Source organism: Procambarus clarkii, chromosome 23, assembly GCF_040958095.1.
Source record: "Procambarus clarkii isolate CNS0578487 chromosome 23, FALCON_Pclarkii_2.0, whole genome shotgun sequence".
In the NCBI taxonomy this organism is placed as follows: Eukaryota; Metazoa; Arthropoda; class Malacostraca; order Decapoda; family Cambaridae; genus Procambarus; species Procambarus clarkii.
Window position 1 is genome coordinate 18,554,630 of NC_091172.1, and position 15,275 is coordinate 18,569,904.

At 46.1% G+C, this 15,275-nt stretch overlaps 2 protein-coding genes across 4 annotated transcripts in view; both read left to right on the forward strand.

Annotated features, from left to right (window-relative positions):
- The window catches only part of LOC123764036 (uncharacterized), a 297,148-nt gene extending 284,329 nt beyond the window's left edge, over positions 1-12,819 (forward strand). For all 3 annotated transcript variants that reach the window (XM_069329919.1, XM_069329918.1, XM_069329920.1), the window contains 2 exons: positions 6,574-6,676; positions 9,826-12,819. In XM_069329919.1, the coding sequence (XP_069186020.1) occupies positions 6,574-6,676; positions 9,826-10,654 (932 nt within the window). In that variant the 3' untranslated portion in view covers positions 10,655-12,819. The remainder of the gene's footprint in view (positions 1-6,573; positions 6,677-9,825) is intronic.
- A 766-nt stretch (positions 12,820-13,585) lies between these two features.
- LOC123764035 (UDP-glucuronosyltransferase 1A8) overlaps positions 13,586-15,275 on the forward strand; it is a 44,068-nt gene continuing 42,378 nt past the window's right edge. The window contains exon 1 of the mRNA XM_045751502.2: positions 13,586-13,722. The gene's annotated coding sequence lies outside the window, so the exon portion shown is untranslated. The remainder of the gene's footprint in view (positions 13,723-15,275) is intronic.

Below are 15,275 nucleotides of genomic sequence, written 5' to 3' on the forward strand. Positions count from 1 at the left end.
ACTGGGCGGCAGCTTTACAGTCATGTGCTCCACACCCACCCAACTGGGCGGCAACTTTATAGTCATGTGCTCCACACCCACCCAACTGGGCGGCAACTTTATAGTCATGTGCTCCACACCCACCCAACTGGACGGTAGCTTTACAGTCATGTACTCCACACCCACCCAACTGGGCGGCAGCTTTACAGTCATGTGCTCCACACCCACCCAACTGGACGGTAGCTTTACAGTCATGTGCTCCACACCCACCCAACTGGGCGGCAACTTTACAGTCATGTGCTCCACACCCACCCAACTGGGCGGCAACTTTATAGTCATGTGCTCCACACCCACCCAACTGGGCGGCAGCTTTACAGTCATGTGCTCCACACCCACCCAACTGGGCGGCAACTTTACAGTCATGTGCTCCACACCCACCCAACTGGGCGGCAACTTTATAGTCATGTGCTCCACACCCACCCAACTGGGCGGCAACTTTACAGTCATGTGCTCCACACCCACCCAACTGGGCGGCAGCTTTACAGTCATGTGCTCCACACCCACCCAACTGGGCGGCAGCTTTACAGTCATGTGCTCCACACCCACCCAACTGGGCGGCAGCTTTACAGTCATGTGCTCCACACCCACCCGACTGGGCGGCAGCTTTACAGTCATGTGCTCCACACCCACCCAACTGGGCGGCAGCTTTACAGTCATGTGCTCCACACCCACCCAACTGGGCGGCAGCTTTACAGTCATGTGCTCCACACCCACCCAACTGGGCGGCAGCTTTACAGTCATGTGCATGCATTACCTACAGTAAGCAAATTTTTGGATACTTCGCTAAGATTTCGGGCAGCACATCATTATGAATGAAGTACTCACACATTTCTTGGACACCATTGATGGCCCGTCACCAACCCGCTCATTTGTTCCCTTCCACTCACACGCAGTTGGCCCTTAAGTGAACACTCAGACAGGATTTAGGATACGATATCCTAAATAAAAAAGTTTAAAAATTAATTAGACAAATATATAAATAAACAGACAATTGCTTACATAAAAGCCAATGTAATAATATCAATTATTATTATTATTTATTATCAGTATTAGCATAATGATTAAAAATAAATATGTTACTGTATATTTGGAGATAAAAAAAATCCTCCCCATCCCTGCAACCTCCATTGCACCTCATCCTGGAGGGACCATAAACCTCCCATCCTTGTGGAGCCGCCATGGTCCCCACCTTCTCTGGGGACCACCACGGTGCCCCAACCTCACTGGGGACCACCACGGTACCCATAGTTCCTCAGGGGGACCACCACGGTACCCATAGTTCCTCAGGGGGACCACCACTAAACCTTTACCTACCCTGGTGGCCGCCTCGGACACTGGCTTTCCCCTGGGGGCAGGACTGTGGGTGGCACAGTCTGCTGACCTGCGCCACGGAGGGCCCGGCCGCGCCTCCCCCCCCAACACCACCACAGTTGCCATCCGGGATAGTTCATGGCTGTAATCTATGGATAGTATTTCATTTCACCTTATTATTGCATCCCATAGCCATCCTGTGGGCGGTGGTGGGAAGAGTTACAGAGTAACCTACCCATAGTTCGTTTAGCTAAACAAGTGACAATCTTATGAACTTAGTTACACAATTGTTAATATTACATACTCATGCACATGTATACACACACACAATCAGGGATCATTCAGATCCTTGTATGCCCTCTTATGTCAGACCAATGCTGGAATATGCGGCTCTAGCGTGGAGTTCACATCTAGTCAAACACAAAACGAAGTTAGAAAAGGTTCAGAGGTATGCCGCTAGCCTAGTCCCCGAGCTGAGAGGAATGGGCTATGAGGAAAGATGACTGGAACTGAACCTCACGACACTGGAAGACAGAAGAGTTAGGTGAGACATGATCAATACCTACAAAGTTTCTGAGGATCTGACAGGGTAGATAAATATAAACTGTTTAACACGGGTGGTACGCGAACAAGGGGACACAGGTGGAAACTGGGTACCCAAATGAGCCATAGGGACGTTAGAAAGAACTTTTTCAGAGTAGTTAACAGATGGAATGCATTAGGCAGTGATGTGGTGGAGGCTGACTCCATACACAGTTTCAAATGTAGATATGATAGAGCACAGTAGGCTCAGGAACCTGTACACCAGTTGATTGACAGTTGAGAGGCGGGACCAAAGAGCTCAACCCCCGCAAGTACAAATAGGTGAGTACACACTCTCTCTCTCTCTCTCTCTCTCTCTCTCTCTCTCTCTCTCTCTCTCTCTCTCTCTATATATATATATATATATATATATATATATATATATATATATATATATATATATATATATATATATATATATATATATATATATATATATATATACCTAGTCTTTTAATATCGGAAGTGATTGATTCACCAAGAAACACACAAAGGTCTCTATAGACGGCAGTTTACATCTATGATGAGCCGGTTACACAGTTACTAATCTTGCTCCACACCACCCAACTGGGGACATGGCTAGTGAATAGTGTTGGTGTGTGGTGGGGCCAGAGGTCAGTGTGGAGGTGGGTGAGCAGAGGTCAGTGTGGAGGTGGGTGAGTACTAGGCCGTGCAGCTGGGTAAGTAGGAGACAGTACATTTCTGTTATGAACGTAATTTAACCCAGGTACATACACATTTATACGCATTCTGTAAACTATATAAAGAGTTCTGCCCGAAACGCTGCGCGTACTAGTGGCTTTACAAGATTGTAATTACCATATTATGTATCCCTCACAATCCCAATGTACCTTCTTGTATATGCATAAATAAATAAATAAGAAAGTTGCAAAACTCTTTCTTTTTATTTGTGTCAAGAGTGATTACGATACACTGAATGAGACTGCGAGAGTATCTTTAAGAACACGATAATGGATGGAATTACTATACCAAATAATTTTACTCCTGGGATGGAATGATTGTACCAAACACGTACTGTACTTCTCTGATGGAGTGATTGTACAGAACACGCCTTCTGGATCGACTATAGAAATGCATTTATGTCTCTTCTATTCCGAGTCTCTGCGAGGTCTGTGAGGGCCAGGGGCCAGATTCACGAAGCAGTTACGAAAGCACTTACGAATCTGTACATCTTTTCTCAATCTTTGGCGACTTTGTTTACAATTATTAAACAGTTAATGAGCTCCGAAGCACCAGGAGGCTGTTTATAACAATAACAACAGTTGATTGGATCGTTTTCATGCTTGTAAACTGTTTAATAAATATAACCAAAGCCGTCAAAGATTGAGTTAAGATGTACACGTTCGTAAGTACTTACGTAACTACTTCGTGTATCTGGCCCCAGGTCTCTCTATCCTCATACCAACCTTGCTTTAGGTACGTTCAAGGTTCCACGCTCGTCTATACTCACCTATAGGGTTCACAGGGATGAACCAGGGGTCTTAGGTCTCGCTCCTTAACCCGAAATAACCGACTGGTGCATAGGTTCCAGAGCCTATTGGGCTCTGTTAGATCTGCCTTTAAAACTCCGTGTACGGGGGGGGGGGGGATGTGACTCCACCACTTCACTGCTTAGCGCATATTATTTGCTCATTTTCTAGCACTGCACAAATTATTGGTGTCTCTGCGGCTCATTTGCGCAATTTGTTTCCATTAATGTTCCCTTTGATCATGTGTATGTCCTTGCGCGCGCGCGCGTGTGTGTGTGCGTGCTAGCTTAAATTCTTGTTGAATGAGCAGTGAAACCGGACTGTTTCTAAAATGTATTTCTAAAATGATGCCTCTCATGTGCTATTGTGTTTACTAAGTGTTTACATAAACATCACAATTTCATTTTCAAAGCTGTATTATTTTTTAAAGCTAATTGATGAAAACTACCTTCCTTTATTCTGTGAATATTGCCCTTTTTTGTGTTCCTTTTCTCTCCACTCCCATCACCAAAGAGCCTACCCTTGCCATCCCTACCTCACTCCCTTCCCATATGTCCAGCGCCGCCTTATTCACGCTGCGTCCGCCCCTATCAATCACTCCGGCATTCTACAACGCCTCCCCTTCCCTCCCCCTCTCTCTCCCACCCATTTCCATTCCCCCTATTCATTGGTTTTCCACCCCATGCCCCTTCCATCTCTCTCCCCCTGCATCGCTTTTTGGCATCAGAAGCAGTTCCAGTCCGGGGCGATGTTGCCGTCCTGTGACATCCAAGGTCCTGTGACATCCGTGGTCCTGTGATGTCCTAGGTCCTGTGACATCCAAGGTCCTGTGACATCCAAGGTCCTGTGACATCCGTGGTCCTGTGACGTCCAAGGTCCTGTGACATCCAAGGTCCTGTGACATCCAAGGTCCTGTGACGTCCAAGGTCCTGTGACATCCAAGGTCCTGTGACGTCCAAGGTCCTGTGACATCCAAGGTCCTGTGACGTCCAAGGTCCTGTGACATCCAAGGTCCTGTGACGTCCAAGGTCCTGTGACGTCCAAGGTCCTGTGACGTCCAAGGTCCTGTGACGTCCAAGGTCCTGTGACGTCCAAGGTCCTGTGACATCCAAGGTCCTGTGACGTCCAAGGTCCTGTGACATCCGTGGTCCTGTGATGTCCAAGGTCCTGTGACATCCTAGGTCCTGTGACATCCAAGGTCCTGTGACATCCAAGGTCCTGTAACATCCAAGGTCCTGTGACATCCAAGGTCCTGTGACATCCAAGGTCCTGTAACATCCAAGGTCCTGTAACATCCAAGGTCCTGTAACATCCAAGGTGTTGACCAGACCACACACTAGAAATTGAAGGGACGACGACGTTTCGTCGTCGTCCCTTCAATTTCTCAACAAAATCAACATACTTCAGCCACGTTATTGTGACTCATCGCCAACATCCAAGGTCCTGTGACATCCAAGGTCCTGTGACATCCAAGGTCCTGTGACATCCAAGGTCCTGTGACATCCATGGTCCTGTAACATCCAAGGTCCTGTGACATCCAAGGTCCTGTAACATCCAAGGTCCTGTGACATCCATGGTCCTGTGACATCCAAGGTCCTGTGACATCCAAGGTCCTGTAACATCCAAGGTCCTGTGACATCCAAGGTCCTGTAACATCCAAGGTCCTGTGACATCCAAGGTCCTGTGACATCCAAGGTCCTGTGACATCCATGGTCCTGTGACATCCATGGTCCTGTGACATTCAAGGTACTGTGACTTCCAAGGTCCTGTGACTTCCAAGGTCCTGTCACATCCAAGGTCCTGTGACTTCCAAGGTCCTGTGACTTCCAAGGTCCTGTCACATCCAAGGTCCTGTCACATCCAAGGTCCTGTCACATCCAAGGTCCTGTGACATCCAAGGTCCTGTGACATCCAAGGTCCTGTGACATCCATGGTCCTGTGACATCCAAGGGCATACGTGTTGCTTAATCTCAGGCCGCCACAGCACACCCCCTGGCCACCACAGCACACTCCCCTGGCCACCAAAGCACACCCCTGCCCGCCCACATACCTACCGTGGGCGGCGTGTGGCCCATCCCCCGTGCTCCACAATACGCCTCCGTACCCGCCTAGACTTACCAATAGTAAACGTCGCGACGATAATAGAAACGCCGATTCCCATTTTCATTGGTACGCCGCGAGGGTCGGTTGAGCCAGTAATCTTATTTGTGTACAACTTTAACCGACCGCCGGACTGAATACTAATCGTATTCATCGTCTCTCCTTTGAGGGGAGGCTAAGTTTGCCCGCAGTGTGTAAAAACTAGGCCGGGTGTGTGTGTGTGTGTGTGTGTGTGTGTGTGTGTGTGTGTGTGTGTGTGTGTGTGTGTGTGTGTGTGTGTGTCCACTCGCCCAGCTCATGTGAATGGGACGATGGCGGTGGATATCTGGGCAAATTTGACGACACAGAGTGGTAACATCCAAGGTCCTGTGACATCCAAGGTCCTGTAACATCCAAGGTCCCACGAGAGGACGTTATCAGGGGCCCACGAGAGGACGGTGGGGGTCAAGACGGTAGGGGTCAAGAGGGGTGGGGTCGACGGTAGGGGGTCACCAGGACTGCCCTTGATGAAGATGGTGTGTTAAGGTGTGTGGAGGAAGGTCAGTCACTACTGAGTTATACAGGAGTCTCTCCCCAGTGATATCACTCACCTTACCGTCGTTTTATCCGGAGTGACGGTGTGACCTCTGCGTCCCGTCCCTCCTGACGGTGTTGACAGGACTCTGCTGAACAGTTTAATGAACAGTTCAAATGTCTCCTCGTGACATCACGAGATAATTAATCAGTCATGCAATCTCGACGGTATTCAGGAGCACCTAATTGAATTATGTGTTTGACATCATCATGTATAATTATACTTGTCATGTATACTGTTTTCGGGGTATACTTTAAACAAAATCTGCAAAATCCTGCCTTCTATAATGTCTATATAATTGCCACAATCACTTAACAAAACTGTATTTTTTATTCATTGCGGAACACGTCGCGATTATATTTGCAAGAATTAGGTGCTATTTTGTTATTATAACTACTTCTTGTTATATCATTGATGAAGTTAGCATGATGCGAGCTGTTCTTCGGTACACTAACGCTCAGTCTCCACCTTCTACAGGTCCGCTCATCGACGACACCTGGTTCCTGGTGATCATCTCCTCCTGCGTCGCCGCCACCCTGCTGGGGATCATCCTCGCTATCGCCTTCCTCAAGTACAGAGAGTGAGTGTCTCCCTCAGGAGCCTTTCTGGGGCCAGATTCACGCAAGCACTTACGCAAGCACTTACGAACGTGTACATCTTTCCTCAATCTTTGACGGCTTTGGTTACATTTATTAAACAGTTTACAAGCATGAAAACTTCCCATTCAACTGTTGGTATTGTTATAAACAGCCTCCTGGTGCTTCGGAGCTCATTAACTGTTTAATAATTGTAAACAAAGCCGCCAAAGATTGAGAAAAGATGTAAACGTTCGTAAGTGCTTGCGTAAGTGCTTTCGTGAATCTGGTACCTGGTTCTCGTGCCTCGCTAGCTCCTCCTTGTGTGTTGAGCCTCGTGTCACAGCTAGAGAGAAAGAGAGAGAGTGAAGAGTTCTGAATGAAAGCCTCGACCAATGTTAAGAGTAAACATGCTTTATATTTAGAGCAGAATGAGAGCTAGAGACGGTAGCATGTCAATCCCTTGTTTAAGAGTGACAGGGGGCGCTGTAAGATGGTGGTGGTGGAAGATAGGTCTCAATGGTTAGTTGGAACGAGGGAATGACCGAATGGTAGACGCATTTGAGAAATTAGTTATCAGGGGAAAGCGCTAAACCAGTGGCACTATGTAGCATTTGAAAGTTATATGAGGACAAGGAGCTGGAATATATATGTTCCTTCAGCCGACAGGGTGAAGGAACTGTGCAAGTTTCTGGTGCTCGGTCGATTAAGGCAGCGTCTGGGATGCTCTTGGACGCAGGTTCGAATCCTCGTCACGGGCCTTGTGGATTTGTTCATAAGTTTCTGGTATATTGAAGGTGTGAACAGCATCCCGGAGAGCGGAATATTTATGAGTTACGATGAATGATCGACTGGTGAAAGATTAATCACTTCTGGCATCAGTAGTTATTGTTCATTTATCCTGCCATAGTTAACTGTTACACGAATTAACAGTTGTGGTTGGGTCTCTGTTACCTGACGCGAACCTACCAAAATAATGCATCATTCGACACCGATGCCTAAAGGAAAATCATTTACGAGTGACGAGAAACCTTCCACAGACGGCACACTCGTTTCCTATCATTGCTATAAGCGACGTAACTCTGGCCTCTACCGTAAGACGAGTCGTGTTCTGGTAATTACTATTGTCTAAACAACAATCAGACCGAACATCCCAGACCAGGGAGGGATAAACGACATCTTCCAGCACCCTTCTCTTCTCCTCTCTTCTCTTCTCTTCTCTTCTCTACTCTTCTCCGTGCGTGTTTGTGGAAGTAAGCCAGGCTAGGCTTGGTCGCTTGAAGACCTGGTCGTAAGTGTGAAGACGGTCACTTGAAGACCCCTGACATAAGTGGAGAGTGAACCCCGCCACCACAAACACCGTCGACAATGAACTAATTATTGTCGTGGTTTTCTGGTGGTGATGAGCTGTGATTCAACAAAGAGGAGAGAGAGAGAGAGAGAGAGAGAGAGAGAGAGAGAGAGAGAGAGAGAGAGAGAGAGAGAGAGAGAGAGAGAGAGAGAGAGAGAAAGAGAAAGAGAAAGAGAAAGAGAGAGAGAGAGCCAGAGAGAGAGAGAGAGAGCCAGAGAGAGAGAGACAGAGAGAGAGAGACAGAGAGAGAGAGACAGAGAGAGAGAGACAGAGAGAGAGAGACAGAGAGAGAGAGAGAGAGAGAGAGAGAGAGAGAGAGAGAGAGAGAGAGAGAGAGAGAGAGAGAGAGAGAGAGAGAGAGAGAGAGAGACAGAGAGAGAGAGAGAGAGAGACAGAGAGACAGAGAGACAGAGAGACAGAGACAGAGACAGGCATCATTAGTCAGACAGGTGATAAAGAAACATGGGCCTCCCATAATACCAGGTACACACACCCGCCAGATAAGAGCCACCTTTAATTAACTACCTCCGGAGTCTACTTATCGCCCCTATAATCCCCTCTCGCCCAGCTACGACGCCCACCACCCAACACACACCTAATGAGATGCTTGGGAGGACGACGGCTTCGCCCAAGAAAATACGGCGCTAGTTTCGAAAATAGTGTTCTGGGTGGAATTTCCCCGGGATTTGGTACCACTGACTTTGTCCGGACCGGCGCCCCTGGCCCGGGGATCGATCCGGAAACTCTTAGACAATGATATGTCTGCCTCCACAAGTTACCGAGTAATCACCCATACGACATCAAGCTGACAACTGATGTCACCCACACCTAAATATGGCCACAACCCCCACATAACACTCCCCTTCCCCCCTCCCCACGCATTTCAGTTTCATAACATTCGGCTAATCAGCGACGAGGTTATATTTATTTACATAGGCCTATAAACATGTACTGGTTACAGTTTTTCATTGTAATAACATGGTTAACGACCTGAATATAATTTGCTAACTTTAGTGTTGTTGTTGGTACTGCTTTTGTTTATATCTATAATATTAATAATAGGAGCGACGAGTGTGTGTGTGTGTGTGTAGCTCTTTGGTCCCGCCTCTCAACCGTCAATCAACTGGTGTACAGGTTCCTGAGCCTACTGGGCTTTTCTTATATCTACACTTGAAATTGTGTATGGGGTCAGCCTCCACCACATCATGTATGTGCGTGTGTGTGTGTGTGTGTTTGGCTATTTAGTGTGCGTTAGCGTGTATGGTCATGTAGTGCATATGTGAGTTTTGGGACTTTATTTTCTCCTAAAGCGAGTTTTACATAGTTAGAACAACAGAATAGACGATATTAAGTATATTAAAAGAGGCTTCAAATTTCACATTTAAGTCGGTTAGATATTGTATGAAACTAATACTGTTTTTCACTCATGTGTTGAACTTATACACTAAATATTTAATGCTGGCATAATTATTAATAGTGTTAAGAGCCCCCGTTGTCAGGCCAAGCACAGCTAAAGACAATGTTCCTCTTACTTCTGGTCGAAGCCTGCCATTCTCTCTGGCCCACACCTGCTGTATGCCTTCTCCACACCTGCTGTATGCCTTCTCCACACCTGCTTTATGCCTTCTCCACACCTGCCTTATCCCGGATCCACACCTCCCTTATCTCTGGTCTACGCCCGCCTTATCTCTGGTCTACTCCCGCCTTATATTTTGTCCACTTGCCTATTCTTTGGTCCACACCTGCCTTAATTTTCGTCCAAACCTGTTCCATGAAGCCTAACAACCTACTTTGTGTTTACAGAGGGAAGCTGAAGCCACTGAGCGATGTTGCGCTGGCCAAGAAGGAGAAGGCGCTGGGGCTGGAGCGGTGTGAGGCTGTGCTATACCCAACCCCGTCGCTGGTGCCCGTGCCCGTGCCCCAGCTGGACAACCGCACCTCCCGGGCTCTCTGGGCGGGCATCAAGCCACTAGAGGGCAACCACTATACTGTCGACCACTGCCAGCCGATGGAACAGAAGCCTGTGCGTCTGGATCTCCTCCCGCCACACGACAACACCTATGACTACGCCGACTACAGCAGCGTCAGCTACGCCAGCGCTGGCTACAGCACCCTCACGCCCCGGCTCGACACGCACAGCCCCCGGCCGGCCCCGGCTGCTAGTTTCGAGAACGTAGGCTACGTCCCCGGAGACGAGGCTGCCGAAGTGGAGCGCATTGCCCCCGATGGGTGTGTGGTGACAGCCCCGAGGGCTGCCCGCTTGCTGGGGTCACCGCGACCCTCACAGGGCATCCCAGATCACCACCACTACGAGATGGTAACGCCCTCACCTCGTCGACACAGGTCCCTCGAACGGGGCGGGGGGCGGCAGCCGCCCCTCATAAGTGGACCCACCAGCCTGGGGCCCGGCCGGCTGCCACCCCTCAACGGCCGCCCCTCCCCGCGATACAACCTCACTGCTCTGGCCACGGGCGCCCACACCCTCACGCCCAAGGTGGAGAACTGCTCGCGGGCGGAACGGCGCCACGCCCACGTCTCGCTAGACAGGTCGGGCGGCGCCAACACCACGCTGGCTCCAGCCTCCCCTACTGACCACATTTACGCTTCGCCAATCACCTCGCCTGTTATCTGAAACTGCCGGGTGCCCTATGCGCACCCTCTAGGCCCGCCCCATTGGCACACCGGGCGCTGGGCCGCCCTTGTTGCTAGTCAACTGAGGTAAACTCGGTACTGAGGCGCCTCCACGGGTCCGGAAATCACCAGGACAGTTGCAGTCACCATAACGAGGCAGTTCGAAGTCACCAGTACTCCAGAAATTCACAACAAGCTCTCGCACACAATCCGGAGACTCTGGAGGCAATTGCCTGAACATTGTCCCAATACTTTAGTACCTGGGAGCGAGGGCTGCCGTTCATCTGAACGCGTACGAAAGCGCGGGTGGATGGGACAATTTTGGACATTCCCCGTTGTTAAAAGAACGGACGTGGTCCATTCATCCTGAATGTACATTTTATAGGCAGCCCTCGTCTTAGTCTTAGCCCCTCTGACTGGCTATAGGCCTACCTGATGCAGTTTCCTTGTCTGCGGCCTCACCTACGACCTAGCTATATATGTGTGTATGGCTACCAGCTGCACATACGCTTGTGAGTCGTGAAACCCGTACATCCATCCATGGAGACAGTCCAGGCCTGTATACTGAGCCAGGTAAATCAGACTTTTACATATATAGCGCCAGTCCAATCAGACCTCTACATGCATCGGGCCAGACCAGACCTTTCATCAATATGTCTCATCTGATATACTTGCCATTCAGAGGACGCATTGTGTTGATACCAAAGTGTAGTTTTAAGGACCGCTTCGTTTCGAACACACCTGAACGGACGTTTCGAGCCTGGTGCTCCCTGGAAGAGCATGCGATCTTGCACTAATAGCTTCGTATCTATCACAAAGAAGATTTTTTTTTTCTTTTATCATCGGGGTTGTCCCGATTATAGATGTTTATGTTGTGTTAGTAACGCAGGCGAGTCGTGTTTAGAGTGATCTCATTAGTCTTCACATAATCTGTCCACGCCAATACCTCTGTGTGTACTGGTGCCCAAGTCTATAGTCATAAGCTATACACACACACACACGCCCACACTCACACACGCACGCACACACACACACATGCACACTCCCACCTACAAACAAACTTGTACATACACCAACCTACAAACATACTTATGCAAACATACCGACAAACATACATATACACACCCCACCCACTCACCTATAAACACACATTCTCTAAAACCCCCACCCACCTACATCTGCCCCCATCTACATACACCCACCTACATCTGCCCCCATCTACATACACCCACCTACATCTGCCCCCATCTACATACACCCACCTACATCTGCCCCCATCTACATACACCCACCTACATCTGCCTCCATCTACATACACCCACCTACATCTGCCCCCATCTACATACACCCACCTACATCTGCCCCCATCTACATACACCCACCTACATCTGCCCCATCTACATACACCCACCTACATCTGCCCCCATCTACATACACCCACCTACATCTGCCCCCATCTACATACACCCACCTACATCTGCCCCCATCTACATACACCCACCTACATCTGCCCCCATCTACATACACCCACCTACATCTGCCCCCATCTACATACACCCACCTACAGACACACCAATGTATGTTATATCAAAAACATACAGTTGAGTTCCTTCTCTCATAGTGAATAACAAAATCTTCGTGATGATTTCACAGCGAGTCACGTCTGTGATTCCTGGTGCCATACCGGGGCTCCTCCGTCAGGTACCAGGGCTCCACCGTCAGGTACCGGGGCTCCTCCGTCAGGTACCGGGGCTCCTCCGTCAGGTACCGGGGCTCCCCCGTCAGGTACCGGGGCTCCTCCGTCAGGTACCGGGGCTCCTCCGTCAGGTACCGGGGCTCCTCCGTCAGGTACCGGGGCTCCTCCGTCAGGTACCGGGGCTCTCCCGTCAGGTACCGGGGCTCCGGAGCCTGCAGGCTGACGCACACATAATGGAGCCTAAGTGTGCTTGTATTTCTTCTAAGTCGTTAGATTTAGGTCAATGCATGAATACATAATGGTATATGTTGTTTCCTCAGATTGATTCATTCCATGTATCATGATATTTATTGCAGTGTGTGTATGTATATGTATCAAAGCTTTATCTGTGTGTAAATAAAATTATTTGCTCTTCATTTCTGTATAAAAACAAATGTGCAATTTTATCTCAAATAGATGTTCAAATCTTATTTAGGATTTTCACTTATCCTTTCCCCCATCTCAGTGTTAAACTTGCACAAGAACAGAAGAATTAAGGAAACTGCAGAAGGCCAATTAGCCCATACGAAGGGGAAGGGAACTATCAGGGGGAAACACCAAGCTAATGAGAGGCATAGGCTTGCCTTAATTAGGAGGCAGCTCCTAATTATAATATAAAATATTCTCGATGCATTTTATATCAATAAGAATGTCAGATATGTAAGTGAAATAATTGTATAAATTCAGCTGCAAGCATCACATAATAAAAGAAACATAATGATGTCCAATGAGAACATTTAGGGAACAATAAAATATTAAAGATTTATTATGTATCAACATGTATATAATACTAACATGCTGAATTATAGCTGAGAAAAGTAAGGAAAATTGTTGGAGACATATTGTCAATAAACCAGAAAACGTATACATAAAAAATAGCTGAATTACTCGGCAAAAATTTGCTATTAATCATTAATAAAAAGTTCAAAGATTTATGAGAATTAATATCACTTAAAAGTCTGCAGCAATAAAAACAAAAAACAAAATATATTAAATTAAACAAATTGAAAATACATACAAATTACAAAATAAAAATGGAAGAAACACCTAACGACATACTTCGAGAAGACGAAAATAGGTGAGTGAGCAATTATGTCGACGACTCTGAGCTGTTCAACCACGGACTCATTAAGACGACGGAAAATAGCTTCGAAGATGTTCGAGATCTGTAGTCAATGACACTCGCAAGTCAGAACAGTAGAATGGTTGAGAGTGCGAGGAAGGCGAGTGTGGCTTCACTGTGATCACCTAATAACAGAGGACGTGTACCTTAGGCTACGGTGCATAACTGTACAGTAGGAGATAACCAAATGCTCATAGATACGGTGCTTAAGGTACTGTGAGGCATTCACCACGTATTACATGTTACATTTCGAACGTAAAAGTAAGAAGTAAAGTAACATCATATCGGAGTTCAAAGCGGCGGGGTTAGAGGATCTGTTTTTAAATGGTTTCAAATAGAATGATTAGCCGCATGCAAGCTGATATGTGTATTAGAACATTTTGTTTATATATATATATATATATATATATATATATATATATATATATATATATATATATATATATATATATATATATAATCAATTCGGGCAGGTCCTTAATCCCAATTTTCCCCGAATACAACATCGACAAATCGTTTAACAACCAGGTAACCCATTTACTGTTGGGTAAAAAGAGGCTACAGTTAAGGATTGGCGCCAAGTAAATTCTCCCCAGCCAGGATACGGACATAGGCCAAAGCGCTCGAGAAACTGAGAAACGTCAGGCGAGTGTGTTACCACTTCGCCACTGGGACTGCAAGTATCTAAGATGTTACTTAGATTACGATGTTCTTTTCTAATATGATAGCCAACAGTACCCAAATAAGGAAATTTTATATACTGGAATATCTTGGTATTTAAGAATTCCCTCAAAATCCAGAATTGTGATTGCCAGAATTAGGCTGGGATATTGATATCTATGGCAGGTGACTGCATGTAATGAATCCCCCAACGATGAACATTCCAGTTGTAACTATGTGAACAAGGGCTGTGACATACTCTCCCACACTATATCTGTGAGTGCCCTGTTATCAATGACTTCAGACCAAATGGAATGAGGTTCTTTGAGCTCTGTAACTACTTCATACACTCACGAAATTTGGAAGCTTTTCTTGTGCTGTACCCAGATTTGCTAAAGCAAATCTTTAAGAAATCTAGATCAGCCTCGCATCTCATGTTCTCTCCTAATTCCATGCATGATTAACCATCCTGTGAGATAAGGATATTAGATGAACTTATGGCTATAGTTTTTTACCTAAACTCTGTAATCTTTTATTTGGAACTGAGTAGTAGAACATATATATATATATATATATATATATATATATATATATATATATATATATATATATATATATATATATATATATATATATATATATAATATATATATATATATAATATATATATAATATTTGATGCACATAAGCTTGCTAATTATAAAATATATATATATTAAATTTAATTAGCTTAAGACAAACATAATTAATCAAAATTTGTAATTAATAAACCAAGAAATACAATTTTGAAATTAACTTATATTTCATCAGTAAATGTAAAGTTATAATGTTTAGACTTGAAATAAAACACACATCCACATGTTCACCTAGCAGTAAATAGATACCAGATCCGAATTGCTGAAAGTAGCGAGCTGATGGTCTAAAAGTAGCGAAAAGTAGCCCAATATTTTGTTTAGCAGCTGATACGGTTTTCACAACAATATATTTTAATACATAGAGTAACACTGCATAATTGTATTAATATTATCACTGCATGTACATATTACAAAAAAAGTGATAATTGGATAAAATAAATATTTGCTGCATGAAGCATAATTTACCTGG